Below are 20,698 nucleotides of genomic sequence, written 5' to 3'. Positions count from 1 at the left end.
CTCCTCAGAGTGCATCCAGTCTCCTGGGCATATTTCTAAAACTGAGGTCTGGAGGAGGGGCATGGAGGGAGGAGCCAGTTCACACCCATTGAAAAGTCTTAAGAGTGCCCATGGCGCCTGCGGAACCGTCTATACACCATGGTCAATAAGTGGACCCCAGCACATATGTCATGCCTTCAGCATTTGCTTTGTGTAGATCTGATTACCTTTACTACAGAAAGTTGTATTATTGCCCCATCTAGTGGTCAGTCCCATCAATTAATTTGACCCTCATAGCCTCTTGTAGCCAGTCTTGCAATGCATTCTGGGATGAAGAAGCTGGGATCAGCCTTTCTACTTCCCTCATGGTCCCAGACAGTCATGCTTTACATGGGTCCAACTCTCATATAGCATTCGATGGTGAGTTTGTATATTAAATGTCTCATCTCAACCTGTTTAGCCAGTGAGTAATGTTAGCTGCACTGTAGTTTATACTTGCACATGTAATCACATGTTTGCACAGCCCATGTTATATGTACTTGTGTATATCCATTTTGCTTTTCACATGCATATCATAATTGCATATTCTTGTTTCATTAACAGTTTTACCTCATTATCACACATCATCATATCGTATTGTACATCAAATCAACGCATCATATCTGTGATCCCTTTACTGAATAATAAAACACCGTTCTACAAACACCTCTTCTGAACAGATTATTGAAAAGTAAAGGTGGTTATACTGTAGGCTTCAAATTTGCCAGAAAGGGCTTAGTGAGAGGCTGAACAGTAAAACATCGAATGCTACAAGCAGATGGACTCTCTTACACTGACTCCGTCAGTAAATCATTGCCTGTCAGCAGTGGGGACATATACTGACTTACAGAGCCGTTACACTGCCAGCCACAGCTATCTGCATATGACAGCCACACAGTTTCTATACAGTCTACCAACTATGGCAGCTCAGCAATAGGAGTACCGCCATTTGACTACACAGAAACCTGTACAAGTCAGTGCAGCCACGCTTATAAGGCAACACAACAGTCTCTTCACAGTCAAGCAGCTTCATAACAGTTCAAAGATACTGACTCCTCAGAGATCTGCGACACAGTCTGAACAGTTACTTGCAGACAGCATTACAGCAGTCTCTACACAATCAAACATCTCTACCAGATCACCATGTCACAGAAAACGATATCCTCATACAAAACAAGGTCCCAAGTCTCTGGTTCCTCCAAATCCTTGTCTGTCAGTAATGCAGCCATCATGGCACGTGCAAAAGCGGAAGCCGCAAAAGTAAGGGCTAACTTTGCCGAGCAGGAGATGCAATTAAAAATCGAGAGCAAACGCTTAGAAGCAATCGGCGAGAAGCTCGCTGCAGAGAAGGAGGCAGCGGCTGCCATAGCTGAAGCAGAAATCTTGGAGACTGCAGAACTCCCTGATATAAGAAGAACCAATGTACTTGACACAGAGAATGGATCTCAGGATTCACTGCAACGCACATCAGAATACGTACGTCAAGTCTCAAAAAGGAGTAGCAACCCTCCATCTTTACAAGGTACGCATTCAGACTTCATGCAAACAAATCAAGTACACTCTACAGCGCCACCACCAGTGGACAACAGACCACACATTTGCAAGCAAGAGAATCCTAGACACTGTGAACCTATGAGGGACAACTCTTCCCCACCTCAGATGTCTGAATCTGCAAACTCCAAGAAAGACACAGCCTACTTCACACAGAAGCGGTGTGATACCAACCGTCGGGAACCAGACAACACTAACAGGTATGACTACACACCATATACCTACCGTGTTAATGTACCGACATCTCCAAGAGCCAATCAGGACACATTAGACTTTGCTAAATTTCTCACCCGCCGTGAATTAGTCACGATTAGTATTTCAAAGTTCAATGATCGCCCTGAGAACTTCAGAGCCTGGCAGTCCTCTTTTCAAAATGCTATCAGAGGAATAGACCTTTCACATAGTGAAGAGATAGACCTCTTAATTAAATGGCTTGGGAATGAATCTGCAGAGCATGCTAGAAGGATAAGAGTGATTAACATTAACCACCCTGAGAATGGATTTAGGATGATCTGGGATAGACTTAATGAGTGCTATGGCTCACCAGAGATAATAGAGAGTGCTCTGTTCAAAAGAATAGACGATTTCCCCAGGTTACCCAACAAAGGCTATCAGAGACTCAGAGAACTAAGTGACTTACTAAAAGAACTTCAAGTAGCTAAATGTGAGGGAGATTTACCAGGACTTGCCTTCCTTGACACAGCCAGAGGCGTTAACCCTATAGTGCAGAAACTACCGTATAATCTGCAGGAACAATGGATCAACCATGGCTCCAAATATAAGCGGCAGAACAAAGTGCAATTTCCACCATTCTCAGTTTTCGTGGACTTTGTACACCAGCAAGCTATGACCAGGAATGATCCTAGTTTTGCCTTTACCTTGACAAATACTGCACCTATGGTACCTAACCCCCGCAAAACATCAGTTGCAGTTCACAAGACTAATGTGCATTATTCAGATTCTTTCCGCAGGTCTACCAGCTTTAATCGCCAAGAGACCACAGACAAAGATCCAGCCAAGCAATATCCTCTGCATCACAAACCGCATCCTCTCCTGAAATGCAGAACCTTCAGAGAAAAGTCCCTGGAGAACCGCAAAGCCTTCTTAAAGGAGAATAGGATCTGCTACAAGTGCTGTTCCTCCACATCACACCTCGCCAAGGACTGCAAGGTTAGTGCTAACTGCACAGAATGCCACAGCACAGACCACAATACCGCTCTACACCCTGGTCCTCCCCCATGGGCTTTGCAACACAGTTATACCGATACAGAGCATGGCGGGGAGCACAGTGTAGAACAAAAAGACACTGTTGCAGTCACACCAGAAATAACTTCACAATGTACCGAAGTCTGCAAAGATGCCATTAGCGGTAGATCCTGCTCCAAAATATGTTTAGTCAAAGTTTACCCCAGAGGCCATCCAGACAAAGCCGTTAAACTTTATGCAATCCTAGATGACCAAAGTAACAGGTCTCTAGCCAGATCAATCTTCTTTGAGACCTTTAATGTTAAAGGACCCAGCACTCCTTACTCCTTAAGATCCTGCGCAGGGAGTTTTGAGACAACAGGAAGGAGAGCAACTGGCTATCAAATTGAGTCCTTGGATGGGAAGACATGTCTCTCTTTACCAACTATCACAGAGTGTGACGAGATTCCAGACAATAGGAGTGAGATTCCTACACCAGATGTAGCTAAACACCATACACATTTGAAACGCATAGCACATCTGATACCAGAACTGGATCCACATGCCCAAATAAATCTACTCATTGGGAGGGATATCCTACAAGTCCACAAAGCCAGAAGTCAGATTAATGGTCCACATAACGCACCTTACGCTCAAAGACTGGATCTGGGATGGGTAATAATAGGAGAAGTATGTCTTGGAGATGTGCATAAACCAGATTCTGTCAACAGCATGCTTACCTGTACTTTAGAAAATGGACGCCCTTCTCTATTCCAGCCATGTCATAACCATTTCCTCATAAAGGAATTACCACACTGTACCTTCATAGACTCAACTAGTGACAACCATATCTGTGACAACTATCAAGATCATCTGGGACACGCAGTCTTCCAGAGAACAAAGAAGGATGACCAGGTGGCAATGTCCATAGAGGACAAACTATTCTTGGAAATAATGGAGAAAGGACTAGTCAAGGATGATGCCAACAGCTGGGTTGCTCCTCTACCCTTTAGAACACCCAGACAAGGCCTTCCTAATGACAGAGAACAAGTACTCAAACGCTTCTCTTCACTTAAACACAACTTTCACAGGAAACCAGAGATGAAAGATCATTTCTTCTCCTTTATGGCTAAAATATTTGAGAATGGTCACGCCGAGATAGCTCCCATTCTTAAAGACACAGAAGAATGCTGGTACCTGCCAATGTTCGGAGTATATCACCCGAAGAAACCAGGTCAGATAAGAGTGGTGTTCGATTCCAGTGCCCAGTTTGAAGGTGTTTCTTTAAATGACGTACTCCTGACAGGACCAGACCTCAACAACAAACTCCTAGGGGTACTCATCCGTTTCCGAAAAGACTCTATTGCCTTCACAGCTGACATTCAACAAATGTTTCATTGCTTTCTTGTGAGAGAAAAAGACAGGAATTTCCTAAGATTCTTCTGGTTCAGAGACAATGACCCCTCAAAAGACATCACGGAGTATCGCATGAAGGTACACATCTTTGGTAACAGCCCTTCACCTGCAGTTGCCATCTATGGACTCAGACGTTCAGCTCAAGAGGGTGAGCTAGAGTATGGTTCTGATGTTAGACAACTTGTAGATAAAGACTTCTACGTAGATGACTGCCTAAAATCTATGCCAACAGCCGAGATAGCAATCAGCCTCCTCAAAAGAGCTCAGGAAATGCTTGCTTGTTCAAACCTGAGGCTTCACAAAATAGCTTCCAACAGCAAAGTAGTGATGGAAGCCTTCCCTTCCCAAGATCATACCAGCGATTTAAGAGACTTGGATTTAGGAACCGATTCCCCACCAGCTCAACGTAGCCTTGGACTCTTGTGGGACTTAAAATCTGACACCTTTACCTTCCAAGTAAACAGCGAAGAAAGACCCTTCACTCGCAGAGGTGTTCTCTCTACTCTAAACAGCTTGTACGACCCCTTAGGATTTGCAGCTCCTGTCACTATCCAAGGTAAAGCTTTGCTCAGAGACCTAACCTGTGAGTCAATTGACTGGGATGCCCCACTGCCTCCCCAGAAAAGAAACTTGTGGCAAGAGTGGAAAGATTCTCTATCTACCTTAACCAACCTCCGCATTACACGTCCATATGCCCCCGTGCCTTCTACAGCAGTACAAAACCAGAGACTATGTGTATTCTCTGATGCCTCAACCCAAGCAATTGCTGCAGTTGCATATCTTAAGACCATGGACATCAAGGGACAATGTCATATTGGATTTGTCATGGGCAAAGCAAAGTTAGCTCCACGTCCAGAACACACAGTGCCCAGACTTGAACTTTGTGCTGCAGTACTAGCTGTAGAATTAGCTGAGCTCATTTCATCTGAGTTACCAATTGGACTCTCTGAAACAGATTTCTACACAGACAGTAAGGTAGTATTAGGCTACATATGCAACGAGACCAGACGGTTCCATGTTTATGTCAGCAATCGTGTGCTAAGAATCAGAAGATCCACCAATCCAAAACAGTGGCACTATGTATCTACTGCTCACAATCCAGCAGATCACGCTACAAGAGCTGTCCCAGCCAGTATCCTCAAAGACACTACATGGCTCAGAGGACCTGAATTCCTGTACAAGGCAGATTCGAACAATCCTGAAAGTAGCATATTCAAGCTAGTAGACGCAGACTCAGATGTTGAAATTCGTCCACAAATAACTACAATCCATACCGTAACTTCAGATTGTCAACTTCAGCCTCACAGATTCCAAAGATTTTCAACTTGGAAATCACTTGTCAGAGCCATTACCTGCTTAACTCACATAGTCCATTCATTTAAACGCAACGCATCTGTAAGTGTGAATGGATGTAAAGGTTGGCATCACTGTCAAAATGTTTACGCACCAGAAGAAACACAACGATCCAAGAGCCTTATCATCCGTGTTGTGCAGCACCAAATCTTTTCCGGAGAGATCGGCTGCATTAACAGTGGAAATCCTATTCCCAAAGACAGCACCTTAAAAAAGCTAGACCCTTTTCTTGATGAAAATCATTTATTGAGAGTAGGAGGCCGTCTTCAAGAAGCAAACTTGGAGACAAATGAGAAAAATCCTTTAATCATTCCTGGGAGTCACCACATAGCTTCTTTAATTGTGCAACACTATCACAACGAAGTCAAACACCAAGGACGATTGTTTACCGAAGGAGCTCTACGATCAGCTGGGTTCTGGATTATTGGAGCGAAAAGGTGTGTAAGCAGCACAATCTTCAAATGTATCATTTGCCGTAGACTTCGTGGTACTTCCCAAACTCAGAAGATGGCTAATCTTCCAACAGACAGACTTAGTACAGACCCTCCTTTCTCCAATGTTGGTCTTGATGTATTTGGTCCATGGACTGTCATCACACGACATACTAGAGGTGTGAATGCGAACAGCAAGCGCTGGGCGGTTGTATTCACTTGTATGAGCATCAGAGCTGTTCACATCGAAGTTATAGAATCAATGGACACTTCAAGCTCCATCAATGCCTTTAGACGCTTCATTGCTATCCGTGGCCCAGTAAAACACATCCGGTCCGACAGAGGTACCAACTTCATTGGAGCAGCCAAAGAATTACAAATTAATTCGAACATTGACACTAAAAGCATAGAGAGATATCTCAGTGAGCAAGGTTGTACATGGACCTTCAACCCGCCTCATTCTTCTCATATGGGAGGTGCCTGGGAAAGGATGATCGGCATGATACGCAGAATCCTTGATTCCATATTCTTGCAAGTGGGAACTGCAAGACTTACTCACGAGAGCTTAACAACCTTCATGGCTGAAGTCTCAGCTATCGTCAACGGAAGACCATTGACTTCAGTGTCTAATGACCCAGAAGACCCACTTCTACTTACTCCGGCCACTCTTCTTACACAGAAGACCGGGATTACCTATGCTCCTCCTGGAGAATTCAATACCAAAGACCTGTTCAAACGTCAATGGAGACAAGTTCAAAGCCTTGCAAACACCTTTTGGGACAGATGGAAAAGACAATACCTTTCTACCCTGCAGTCAAGGAGCAAGTGGCAAGTTGCCAAACCCAACTTAAAACCAGGTGACATTGTGCTCGTCAGAGATTGCCAGTCACAACGCAACGAATGGCCTTTAAGTCTTGTCACCAAGACGTTCCCAAGCAAGGATGGGAAAGTTCGTAAGGTTGAGGTCAAGATCTGTAAGCGAGGAGAGACTAAGTTGTTCCTCAGACCAGTGACTGAACTATTCTTATTGTTATCTGTTTAGAGTTTAAAATATGGTACCAGTGATACCAGACGGGGAGTGTCATGCCTTCAGCATTTGCTTTGTGTAGATCTGATTACCTTTACTACAGAAAGTTGTATTATTGCCCCATCTAGTGGTCAGTCCCATCAATTAATTTGACCCTCATAGCCTCTTGTAGCCAGTCTTGCAATGCATTCTGGGATGAAGAAGCTGGGATCAGCCTTTCTACTTCCCTCATGGTCCCAGTCATGCTTTACATGGGTCCAACTCTCATATAGCATTCGATGGTGAGTTTGTATATTAAATGTCTCATCTCAACCTGTTTAGCCAGTGAGTAATGTTAGCTGCACTGTAGTTTATACTTGCACATGTAATCACATGTTTGCACAGCCCATGTTATATGTACTTGTGTATATCCATTTTGCTTTTCACATGCATATCATAATTGCATATTCTTGTTTCATTAACAGTTTTACCTCATTATCACACATCATCATATCGTATTGTACATCAAATCAACGCATCATATCTGTGATCCCTTTACTGAATAATAAAACACCGTTCTACAAACACCTCTTCTGAACAGATTATTGAAAAGTAAAGGTGGTTATACTGTAGGCTTCAAATTTGCCAGAAAGGGCTTAGTGAGAGGCTGAACAACATACTTGCCTACCTGACCCTCTCCATGAGGGAGAAAATGCTCTGTTCCTGGACTTTCCTGGTAATGTATGATTGCCATCACCTGTGGTGAAACACCTTTCTTATCAATTAACTAGCTCACCACAGGTGATGGCAATCATACATTACCAGGAAAGTCCAGGAACAGAGCATTTTCTCCCTCATGGAGAGGGTCAGGTAGGCAAGTATGCCCCAGCATCCTCTAGGACGTATGAGAAATGTTGAATAGCAATGGCATATATGTATCACTACAATACTAACCAAACTCTAGTATGCTGCTGGTAATAAGATCCATTGGTAAGCGCTCAGATACTGGCCAATTGCTTTTAGACACAAATAATAAGAATTTACTTACCGATAATTCTATTTCTCGGAGTCCGTAGTGGATGCTGGGGTTCCTGAAAGGACCATGGGGAATAGCGGCTCCGCAGGAGACAGGGCACAAAAGTAAAGCTTTTACAGGTCAGGTGGTGTGTACTGGCTCCTCCCCCCATGACCCTCCTCCAGACTCCAGTTAGGTACTGTGCCCGGACGAGCGTACACAATAAGGGAGGATTTTGAATCCCGGGTAAGACTCATACCAGCCACACCAATCACACCGTACAACTTGTGATCTAAACCCAGTTAACAGTATGATAACAGAGGAGCCTCTGAAAGATGGCTTCCTAAACAATAACCCGAATTAGTTAACAATAACTATGTACAAGTATTGCAGATAATCCGCACTTGGGATGGGCGCCCAGCATCCACTACGGACTCCGAGAAATAGAATTATCGGTAAGTAAATTCTTATTTTCTCTATCGTCCTAAGTGGATGCTGGGGTTCCTGAAAGGACCATGGGGATTATACCAAAGCTCCCAAACGGGCGGGAGAGTGCGGATGACTCTGCAGCACCGAATGAGAGAACTCCAGGTCCTCCTTTGCCAGGGTATCAAATTTGTAAAAATTTACAAACGTGTTCTCCCCTGACCACGTAGCTGCTCGGCAGAGTTGTAATGCCGAGACCCCTCGGGCAGCCGCCCAAGATGAGCCCACCTTCCTTGCGGAATGGGCCTTAACAGATTTAGGCTGTGGCAGGCCTGCCACAGAATGTACAAGTTGAATTTTGTTACAAAACCAACGAGCAATCGACTGCTTAGAAGCAGGTGCACCCAACTTGTTGGGTGCATACAGTATAAACAGCGAGTCAGATTTTCTGACTCCAGCCGTCCTTTAAATGTATATTTTTAAGGCTCTGACAACGTCCAACAACTTGGAGTCCTTCAAGTCGTCTGTAGCCGCAGGCACTACAATAGGCTGGTTCAGGTGAAACGCTGATACCACCTTAGGGAGAAAATGCGGACGCGTCCGCAGCTCTGCCCTATGTCGAATGGAAAATTAAATAAGGGCTTTTATAAGACAAAGCCGCCAGTTCAGATACTCTCCCGGCCGAAGCCAGGGCCAGTAACATAGTCACTTTCCATGTGAGATATTTCAAATCCACATTCTTTAGTGGTTCAAACCAATTGGATTTGAGGAAATCTAAAACTACATTTAGATCCCACGGTGCCACCTTAGGCACCACAGGAGGCTGTATATGCAGTACTCCTTTGATAAAAATCTGGACCTCAGGGACTGAGGCCAATTCTTTGTGGAAGAATATTGATAGGGCCGAAATTTGAACCTTAATAGATCCCAATTTGAGACCCATAGACAATCCTGATTGCAGGAAATGTAGGAAAACGACCCAGTTGAAATTCCTCCATCGGAGCACTCCGCTGCTCGCACCACGCAACATATTTTCGCCAAATACGGCGATAATGCTTCGCGGTGACTTCCTTCCTTGCCTTTATCAAGGTAGGAATGACTTCTTCTGGAATGCCTTTTCCTTTTAGGATCTGGCATTCAACGCCATGCCGTCAAACGCAGCCGCGGTAAGTCTTGAAAAAGACAAGGACCCTGCTGAAGCAGGTCCCTTCTCAGAAGTAGAGGCCACGGATCGTCCGTGACCATCTCTTGAAGTTCCGGGTACCAAGTCCTTCTTGGCCAATCCGGAGCCACTAGTCTTACTCCTCTTTGCCGTATAATCCTCAATACCTTTGGTATGAGAGGCAGAGGAGGAAACACATATACCGACTGGTACACCCAAGGTGTTACCAGCGCGTCCACAGCTACTGCCTGCGGATCTCTTGACCTGGCGCAATACCTGTCCAGTGTTTTGTTGAGGCGAGACGCCATCATGTCCACCATTGGTTTTACCCAACGGTTTAATAGCATGTGGAAAACTTCTGGATGAAGTCCCCACTCTCCCGGGTGAAGGTCGTGTCTGCTGAGGAAGTCTGCTTCCCAGTTGTCCACGCCCGGGATGAATACTGCTGACAGTGCTATCACGTGATTCTCCGCCCAGCGAAGGATCCTGGCAGCTTCTGCCATTGCCCTCCTGCTTCTTGTGCCGCCCTGTCTGTTTACATGGGCGACTGCCGTGATGTTGTCTGACTGGATCAACACCGGTCTTCCTTGAAGCAGAGGTTCCGCCTGGCTTAGAGCATTGTAGATTGCTCTTAGTTCCAGAATGCTTATGTGAAGAGACTTTTTCAGGCTCGACCACACTCCCTGGAAATTTCTTCCCTGTGTGACTGCTCCCCAGCCTCTCAGGCTGGCATCCGTGGTCACCAGGATCCAATCCTGTATGCCGAATCTGCGGCCCTCCAATAGATGAGCCTCCTGCAACCACCACAGAAGGGATACCCTTGTCCTCGGCGACAGGGTTATCCGCAGGTGCATCTGAAGATGCGACCCTGACCATTTGTCCAACAGATCCCTTTGCATGGAATCTGCCGAAAGGGATTGCTTCGTAAGAAGCTACCATTTTTTCCCAGGACTCTTGTGCATTGATGTACAGACACCTTTCCTGGTTTTAGGAGGTTCCTGACCAGGTCAGATAACTCCTTGGCTTTTTCTTCGGGAAGAAAAACCTTTTTCTGAACTGTGTCCAGAATCATCCCCAGGAACAGCAGACGAGTTGTCGGCATTAATTGGGATTTTGGAATATTCAGAATCCATCCGTGCTGCTTTAGCACCTCTTGAGATAGTGCTAAACCCATCTCTAGCTGTTCTCTGGACCTTGCCCTTATTAGGAGATCGTCCAAGTATGGGATAATTAATACGCCTTTTCTTCGAAGAAGAAATATTATCTCGGCCATTACCTTTGTAAAGACCCGAGGTGCCGTGGACAAACCAAACGGCAGCGTCTGAAACTGATAGTGACAGTTTTGTACAACGAACCTGAGGTACCCCTGGTGTGAGGGGTAATTGGAACGTGGAGATACGCGTCCTTGATGTCCAAGGATACCATAAAGTCCCCTTCTTCCAGGTTCGCTATCACTGCTCTGAGTGACTCCATCTTGAACTTGAACTTCTTTATGTATAGGTTCAAGGACTTCAGATTTAGAATAGGCCTTACCGAGCCATCCGGCTTCGGTACCACAAATAGAGTGGAATAATACCCCTTCCCTTGTTGTAGAAGAGGTACCTTGACTATCACCTGCTGAGAATACAGCTTGTGAATGGCTTCCAAAACCGTCTCCCTTTCTGAGGGGGACGTTGGTAAAGCAGACTTCAGGAAACGGCGAGGTGGCTCTGTCTCTAATTTCAACCTGTACCCCTGAGATATTATCTGCAGGATCCAGGGATTTACCTGCGAGTGAGCCCACTGCGCGCTGTAATTTTTGAGACGACCGCCTACCGCCCCCGAGTCCGCTTGCGAAGCCCCAGCGTCATGCTGAGGCTTTTGTAGAAGCCGGGGAGGGCTTCTGTTCCTGGGAAGGAGCTGCCTGTTGCTGTCTCTTCCCTCGTCCTCTGCCTCGTGGCAGATATGAATAGCCCTTTGCTCTCTTATTTTTAAAGGAACGAAAGGGCTGCGGTTGAAAGGTCGGTGCCTTTTTCTGTTGGGGAGTGACTTGAGGTAGAAAGGTGGATTTCCCGGCCGTAGCCGTGGCCACCAAATCCGATAGACCGACCTCAAATAACTCCTCTACGCATCGCCTGTCCACTGTCGTGTCCATAAAGCTCTTCTGGCCGAAATGGACATAGCACTTACCCGTGATGCCAGTGTGCAGATATCTCTCTGTGCATCACGCATATAAAGAAATGCATCCTTTATTTGTTCTAACGACAGTAAAATATTGTCCCTGTCCAGGGTATCAATATTTTCGATCAGGGACTCTGACCAAACTACCCCAGCACTGCACATCCAGGCAGTCGCAATAGCTGGTCGTAGTATAACACCTGCATGTGTGTATATACCTTTTTGGATATTTTCCATCCTCCTATCTGATGGATCTTTAAGTGCGTCCGTCTCAGGAGAGGGTAACGCCACTTGTTTTGATAAGCGTGTTAGCGCTTTGTCCACCCTAGGAGGTGTTTCCCAGCGCTCCCTAACCTCTGGCGGGAAAGGGTATAAAGCCAATAACTTCTTTGAAATTAGCAGTTTTTTATCGGGGCACCCCACGCTTCATCACACACGTCATTTAATTCTTCTGATTCGGTAAAAACTACTGGTAGTTTTTTCACACCCCACATAATACCCTGTTTAGTGGTACCTGTAGTATCAGCTAAATGTAACATCTCCTTTATTGCCAAAATCATATAACGTGTGGCCCTACTGGAAAATACGGTTGATTCGTCACCTTCACCACCGGAATCAGTGCCTGTGTCTGGGTCTGTGTCGACCGACTGAGGCAAGGGACGTTTTACAGCCCCTGACGGTGTTTGAGGCGCCTGGACAGACACTAATTGAGTGTCCGGCCGCCTCATGTCGGCAAACGACTGCTTAAGCGAGTTGACGCTATCCCGTAATTCCACAAATAAAGGCATCCATTCTGGTGTCGACCCCCTAGGAGGTGACATCCTCATATTTGGCAATTGCTCCGCCTCCACACCAATAACGTCCTCATACATGTCGACACACACGTACCGACACACAGCAGACACACAGGGAATGCTCTATACGAAGACAGGACCCACTAGCCCTTTGGGGAGACAGAGGGAGAGTCTGCCAGCACACACCAAAAAGCGCTATATATGACAGGGATAGCCTTATGATTAAGTGCTCCCTTATAGCTGCTTTTATATTAATATATTGCCATTTATTCTGCCCCCCCTCTCTGTTATACCCTGTTTCTGTAGTGCAGTGCAGGGAAGAGACCTGGGAGCCTTCCTGACCAGCGGAGCTGTGACAGAAAATGGCGCCGTGTGCTGAGGAGATAGGCCCCGCCCCTTTTTCGGCGGGCTCGTCTCCCGCTATTTAGTACATTTAGGCAGGGGTAAATATCTCCATATAGCCTCTGGGGCTATATGTGAGGTATTTTTAGCCTTTTTAAAGGTTTTCATTTGCCTCCCAGGGCGCCCCCCCCCAGCGCCCTGCACCCTCAGTGACTGCCGTGTGAAGTGTGCTGAGAGGAAAATGGCGCACAGCTGCAGTGCTGTGCGCTACCTTAAGAAGACTGCAGGAGTCTTCAGCCGCCGATTCTGGACCTCTTCTTGCTTCAGCATCTGTGAGGGGGCCGGCGGCGTGGCTCCGGTGACCATCCAGGCTGTACCTGTGATCGTCCCTCTGGAGCTTCATGTCCAGTAGCCAAGAAGCCAATCCATCCTGCACGCAGGTGAGTTCACTTCTTCTCCCCTCTGTCCCTCGTTGCAGTGATCCTGTTGCCAGCAGGAATCACTGTAAAATAAAAAACCTAAGCTAAACTCTCTAAGCAGCTCTTTATGAGAGCCACCTAGAATTGCACCCTTCTCGGCCGGGCACAAAAATCTAACTGGAGTCTGGAGGAGGGTCATGGGGGGAGGAGCCAGTACACACCACCTGACCTGTAAAAGCTTTACTTTTGTGCCCTGTCTCCTGCGGAGCCGCTATTCCCCATGGTCCTTTCAGGAACTCCAGCATCCACTTAGGACGATAGAGAAAATTTCTTAACAACCAAATACTGCACAATTTTTTTTGGGGGACCAAATATTTTTGTATTTTTTTTAACAGCACCCGGATGCTGCATCACTTGCTGGCTACACAGGAAGCCCCCACTAACACACAAGTGGCCTCTAAAGCACAGAGAGCGGAATCGGATGCAGGAGGAACACTCTGCACTGGTCAGCGGCCACATGCAGTCGGTGAATGACCGGACCGCCAGCAAGCACACCCGTCGTGTTATACAGGGAAAGGATCTTCTCTCTCTGCCCTCCAGCCCCTCAGAGTGAGGGTCCTCTCCTCTCCTCTCCACGAATGTAAACTAGACGCTACCCTCAGAGTGACGCCGCCCGGCACAGTGACGCGTCCAGTGATGCGGACGTATGTCGCGCTACGTTGACGTTTCTATGTGAAACGTTAGTGCAGGAAGAGTACTGTCCTGTCGGCCGCATCTCAGTGACGGGCTGCAGGGGGACTGGTGCCGGGCGAAGCGCCCGACAATTACATCGTTGGGAGAACACCGCACAGGCCCGATGGCCACTTGCAAAGCTTCAGGTCCGGAGGGTGGCTTGTCCAGCAGCGGCAGAGGAGAGGTAGAAGATCTGGAGCTTACCGAGTTGGGGCCGCTCCTAGAAGGAGGAAGAGAGAGAATGGGCCAGACATCAGGCTGTGTAAGTACTGTATACGGCTGCGGTGGTGTGTTCTATTTCACATTTTACTTGGTTTCTCTAGAAACGTGTGTGTGTGTGTGTGTGTGTGTGTGTGTGTGTGTGTGTGTGTGTGTAATATGCTGTACAGTCTTATGATGCTGCACATTATTATTTTTCCTGGTTGAGCCTTGTTTCTTCACACTGCTACCGTATATGTATTGTACAGAATTGTATAATTACTGTAAGTGAACTATTATTTCTCTGTGTAGCTTGATATGGAGGCAGAACGTATATGACCTACTGTATCTCCCTAATAATATAACCTTTGGGGCTGTGTCAACAGTTTACTGAAATTTTATCACATTTGCGATAACTTGGTATCCAATTAGGAACGATAAGTCTCCATAGGCGCTATTGCAAATTTCTCTTCACCATCTGAGCAGAGGCTAAAGGTGCATACACACGGTGCAATGTAACCTTACAATTTTGACTATATAGTCAAAATCGTAAAGAAAGTAAGTGCAAATCGCACTGTGTACACAGCTTGTGATACCGATGCACGCTCCCGTGGGATCGCTATTATAACACAAAATAGACTGTGCAGGCAAGGCAATTTTGACTATCTAGTACAAAATACAGTATAGTATAGTCAAAATTGCACATATCCAATTTCTCATACGTCCTAGAGGATGCTGGGGACCACATCAAGACCATGGGGTACAGGCGGTTCCGCAGGAGCCATGGGCACTCTTAAGACATTTCAATGGGTGTGAATTGGCAACTCCCCCTATGCCCCTCCTCCAGACTTCGGTTTTAGAAATGTGCCCAGGCAGGCTGGATGCACTCTAGAGGAGCTCTACTGAGTTTCTCTGAAAAGACTTATGTTAGGTTTTTTATTTTCAGGGAGATCTGCTGGCAACAGACTCCCTGCTTCGTGGGACTGAGGGCGCAGAAGCAGAACCAACTTCCTAAAGCGTTTCATGGCTCTGCTTCTGGCTGACAGGACACCATTAGCTCCTGAAGGGTACTGAACGCTAGCCGTGTCTAGATGCTCACTCCCACAGCACGCCGTCACCCCCCTCGCAGAGCCAGAAGTCAGAAGACAGGTGAGTATAAGAAGAATGAACGTCTATCAAGTAAGTGATGGCTGAGGTACGGCGCAGCTGGCGGGAGTGCAGTGCACCATTGCTGCCCACACACACAGGCACTGCAGGGGGGGGCGGCAGCAAAAATATACCTCAAAACTGGCTAAAAGGGGGCATAAGGCGCCGCTGGCGCAGCCCCCCCCCCCCCCCAGTATAAATATTACAATGATTACTGAGTGTAAGGACGCGCCATTGCGGGGGCGGAGCTTCTTCCACAGGCAACCAACACACTGCTCAGCGCCATTATCTTTCTCTCCTCAGGCTGCAGAGAACACGCTGGTCCTCTCCTCCACTTCTGACAAGTACAGGGTGATATTTGGGGGGGTACAAGGCGTTGTGGTGCATTTTATAGTGTGATTATCTGTATAAAAACGCTAGTTGGCTGTGGGCATTCTGTGTTCACACTCATTACATACTGGTGCTGGGATTGTGAACTGGCTGCTCCTATACTGTGTCCCTCTGACAGATTTTACTGTGGGACTGTCACCAAATAAGTCCCAGTGTGTTTGTGAGTGTGCTGTGCACGTGTGAGGCATGTCTGAGGCAGGGTGTTCCTCCCCGGAGGAAGCCATTTTAGGGACACAGAGTTGTAATGTGGTGATGCTGCTAGCACACCAAGAGCCTCCTTGGGTGAAAGAGATACGTGACAGTATGCATCTGATTAACCAAAGATTAGATAAGTCTGAATCTAAGGCTGCATGCTGGAGAAAATCTGTGGAAGATGTAATTTTTCAGGATTCTGTTATTCCTTATGCAGTCGGCCCCTCTGGGTCACATCAGAGACCATTTGCGAATGTTGTAAACACTGATACCGACACGGACTCTGATTCTTGTGTCGACGATAGTGACTCCAGAGAGAGAGATCATAAATTGGCGAAAAGTATACAATATATGATTGTGGCTATAAGGGACGTGTTGGAGGTGACAGAAACCACTCCTGTACCTCAGGAGAAGGCTTATTTTTATAAGGAAAAGAAATCCAAAGTCACGTTCCCTCCTTCCCACAAACTAAATGCTCTCTTTGAAGGGATGTGGGTACATCCTGGTAAGAAATTTCGTATTCCAAAAAGGATTCGGATAGCTTACCCTTTCCCGGCTGAGGACAGGAAAAAATGGGAATCAGCCCCTGTGTTAGACAGTGCACTTTCCAGGTTGACAAAGAAGGTAATTCTCCCTGCACCTGGCACGGCTTCACTGAAGGAGCCGACAGACCGTAAAATGGAAACGACATTGAAATCCATTTATGTAGCCAATGGTACACTGCTCAGGCCCACTATTGCCTGCGCGTGGGTCAGTCGCGCTATTGAAAAATGTCCAGAAAGCGTGTCATCAGAAATTGACACGATTGATAAAGATGAGATACTCCTTAAGTTAGGGAATATCAAGGACGCTGCCGCCTACATGCTGGAAGGATATTGGACTCTTGGCAGTATCGGCTAGGCGGGCGTTGTGGATTCGCCAGTGGAACGCGGATGCAGATTCCAAAAGAAACATGGAGGCTCTCCCATATAAAGGTGAGGCATTATTTGTCGATGGCCCGGATGCGTTAGTCTCGGCGGCTACCGCAGGTAAGTCGACATTTTTGCCCTCTGCACCTGCACCGGCAAAAAAGACCTATCACCTGCACATGCAGTCCTTTTGGCCCAATAAATACAAAAAGACGAGAGATTCCCCCTTCTTTGCAGGTAGGGGAAGGGGAAAGAAGTCCGCAGCGGCTTCCGGTTCCCAAGAGCAGAAGTCTACCCCTACTTCTGCCAAATCTTCAGCATGACGCTGGAGCTCCCTTGCGGGAGGCCGCTCGGATGGGGGCACGTCTCAAACTGTTCAGCCAAGGTTGGATTCTGTCTGGCCTGGATCCCTGGGTATTGCAAATAGTATCCCAGGGATACAAGCTGGAGTTTCAAGACGTTCCCCCATGCTGATTTTTCAAATCGACCTTGCCAGTTTCTCCGCCAGAGAAAGAAGCAGTAACAGCGGCAATCCAAAAATTATGTCAGGACCAGGTCATAGTCCTGGTACCGTTGTCACAACAAGGGCGGGGTTTTTATTCAAGCCTCTTTGTTGTTCCGAAGCCAGGCGGCTCAGTCAGACCGATCCTAAACCTAAAAGATCTGAATTGCTACCTGAAAAGGTTCAAGATGGAATCACTTCGGACGGTGATTTCCAGCCTGGAGGAGGAGGACTACTTGGTGTCGGTGGACATAAAGGATGCTTACCTGCATGTTCCCATTTATCCTCCTCACCAGGCTTATCTGAGATTCGTGGTTCAGGATTGCCATTACCAATGCCAGACGTTGCCTTTTGGCCTCTCCACAGCGCCGAGGGTATTCACCAAGGTAATGGCGAAGATGATGGTCCTGCTTCGTCAGAAAGGAGTCAATATAATTCCTTATCTGGACGATCTCCTGATAATGGCGAGATCCAAGCCGTTGTTACAAAACATCTCACTCTCTCTGTCAATACTCCAACAACACGGGTGGATCATAAATTATCCAAAGTCACAGTTGGAACCGACGACAAGGTTGTCTTTTCTCGGAATGATTCTGGACACAGAAGTTCAGAGTATTTTTGCTGTTGGAAAAGGCTTTGGAAATACAGAAAATGGTAAAACATACTGAAACCATCCTGTGTGTCGATCCATCAGTGCATTCGGTTGTTGGGGAAGATGGTGGCGGCCTACGAGGCCATACAGTTTGGCAGGTTCCATGCCAGAGTACTTCAGTGGGACCTGTTGGACAAGTGGTCGGGGTCACACCTTCACATACACCGAAAGATAATCCTGTCGTCAAAAAACCAGGATTTCACTCCTGTGGTGGTTACACAGCTCTCACCTACTAGAGGGATGCAGGTTCGGGATTCAGGACTGGGTCCTGGTAACCACGGATGCAAGTCTCTGAGGCTGGGGAGCAGTCACTCGGAGAAAACTTCCAAGGACGTTGGTCACATCAGGAAGCCTGCCTTCACATAAACGTGCTGGAGCTGAGAGCCATTTACAACGGCCTTCAACAAGCGGTACATCTTCTTCAAGACCGTCCCATGCAGATCCAGGCGGACAATGTAACAGCAGTCGCGTACATAACAGGCAGGGCGGAACGAAAAGCAGAGCGGCAATGGCTGAGGTGAAAAAATCCTCAGCCAGGCAGAAAAAACATCTACAAGCTCTGTCGACAATATTCATTCTGGGAGTAGACAACTGGGAAGCAGACTTCCTCAGCAGACACGATCTCCATCCAGGAGAGTGGGGCCTCCACCAAGAAGTCTTCGCAGAGGTGACAAGTCTTTGGGGAGTTTCTCAAGTAGACATGATGACATCTCGCCTCAACAAGAAGCTTCAGAGATACTGTTCCAGGTCGAGAGACCCTCAAGCAGTAGCAGTGGATGCGCTAGTGACCCAGTGGGTTTTCCCGTCAGTGTATGTCTTCCCTCCACTTCTGCTGATCCCAAAGGTACTCAGGATCATAAGAAAAACAAAGGTTCGAGCAATCTTCATTGCCCCAGACTGGCCAAGGAGGGCTTGGTACCCAGATCTTCAGCAGTTGCTCATAGAAGATCCTCGGCCTCTTCCTCCTCGCGAGGACCTGCTGCGGCAGGGGCCGTGCGTGTATCAAGATTTACTGCAGCTACGTTTGACGGCATGGCTGTTGAGCGCCGGATCCTAGCCAGGAAGGGTATTCCCAAGGAAGTCATCCCCACTCTTATTCAGGCCAGAAAGGGAGTAACATCGAAACATTACCACCTATGTGGAGAAAATGTGTCTTGGTGTGAATCCAAGAAAGCTCATACGGAAGAGTTTCACTTAGGACGTTTCCTCCATTTTCTACAGGCTGGTGTGGAAGCGGGCCTTCGATTGGGATCAATCAAGGTCCAGATTTCTGCCTTGTCAGTGTTCTTCCAAAAACAATTGGCCTCTCTTCCAGAGGTTCAGACCTTTGTGAAAGGGGTTCTGCACATCCAGCCTCCATTCGTGCCTCCAGTGGCACCATGGGACCTTAACGTGGTGTTGCAGTTTCTTCAATCGGATTGGTTTGAGCCTCCACAAGAGATAGAGTTGAAGTTTCTCACTTGGAAAGTGGTGATGCTTTTGGCCTTGGCATCGGCAAGACGGTTGTCTGAATTGGGGGCCTTGTCTCACAAGAGCCTTACCTGATCTTCCATGAAGATAGGGCAGAGTTGAGAACTCGACAACATTTTCTTCCAAAGGTGGTTTCATCTTTCCACATAAACCAACCTATTGTAGTGCCAGTAGTTACTGACACATTCACTGAATCAAAGTCTCAAGATGTGGTTAGAGCTTTGAAAATCTATGTTGATCTCTTATACGTCCTCTAGGACGTATGAGAAAACAGGATTTTAATACCTACCGGTAAATCCTTTTCTCCTAGTCCGTAGAGGATGCTGGGCGCCCGTCCCAGTGCGTACTTTACCTGCAGTTTAGTTATTAGAGTTACACAAGTTGTGTTATCTAAGTTCAGCATGTTGCTGCAATTAGTTCATGCCTGTTGGCGTGTGTTATGTTGAATGCCATGTGTGCGGCATGGTTGAGGGTGTGAGTTGTTATGTCACCACTAGTATTAAAGTAAGTCCTTCCCTCGAAATGTCCGTCTCCCTGGGCACAGTTCCTATAACCGAGGTCTGGAGGAGGGGCATAGGGGGAGGAGCCAGTTCATACCCATTGAAAAGTCTTAAGAGTGCCTAGGGCTCCTGCGGAACCGCCTATACCCCATGGTCTTGATGTGGTCCCCAGCATCCTCTACGGACTAGGAGAAAAGGATTTACCGGTAGGTATTAAAATCCTGTTATTGCACCGTGTGTATGCACCTTAAGTAGTGCAAAATCCCTATTTTAAGTAACAAATTTCAGGATTTGGTTCAGAACCCCTGGAACACCCCACTAATGACTAATTAGGCACTTTGATGTTTTTAATTGGCCAATAATAATGTAATTTTTTGGGCTCAAAAGATGCAAAGTGATAGAAATTGTGATACAAGGTATGGGACAGGTATATTGGGGGGCTTTATAAGTGGGACAAGGCTTGCAGGTGGGAGTAATCAGTCCGTTTCCACTTTTTTTTTTTTTTTTTATAAGTCCCCTAAAATGACACAAATATATACTTATACCCATCCCATTTCTCTAACGTCCTAGTGGATGCTGGGGACTCCGTAAGGACCATGGGGAATAGACGGGCTCCGCAGGAGACATGGGCACTTTAAGAAAGAATTTAGATTCTGGTGTGCTCTGGCTCCTCCCTCTATGTCCCTCCTCCAGACCTCAGTTTGAATCTGTGCCCGGACGAGCTGGGTGCTGT

General features: G+C 46.8%; 1 protein-coding gene and 1 long non-coding RNA gene across 2 annotated transcripts in view; both read left to right on the top strand.

The window, feature by feature from the left end:
* The first annotated feature begins 203 nt into the window (after positions 1-203).
* Positions 204-684, top strand: LOC135051022 (uncharacterized). Its single transcript, XR_010241996.1, has 2 exons — positions 204-399; positions 583-684. It is a non-coding gene; the product is annotated as an uncharacterized LOC135051022 (long non-coding RNA).
* Positions 685-13,660: 12,976 nt separating this feature from the next.
* Positions 13,661-20,698, top strand: part of ADIPOR1 (adiponectin receptor 1) — a 125,761-nt gene continuing 118,723 nt past the window's right edge. Inside the window, exon 1 of the mRNA XM_063954824.1 lies at positions 13,661-14,269. Within this exon, the coding sequence (XP_063810894.1) occupies positions 14,132-14,269 (138 nt within the window). The 5' untranslated portion in view covers positions 13,661-14,131. The remainder of the gene's footprint in view (positions 14,270-20,698) is intronic.

Source organism: Pseudophryne corroboree, chromosome 2, assembly GCF_028390025.1.
Source record: "Pseudophryne corroboree isolate aPseCor3 chromosome 2, aPseCor3.hap2, whole genome shotgun sequence".
Classification (NCBI taxonomy): domain Eukaryota; kingdom Metazoa; phylum Chordata; class Amphibia; order Anura; family Myobatrachidae; genus Pseudophryne; species Pseudophryne corroboree.
This window is presented reverse-complemented; position numbering and strand designations above follow the sequence as displayed.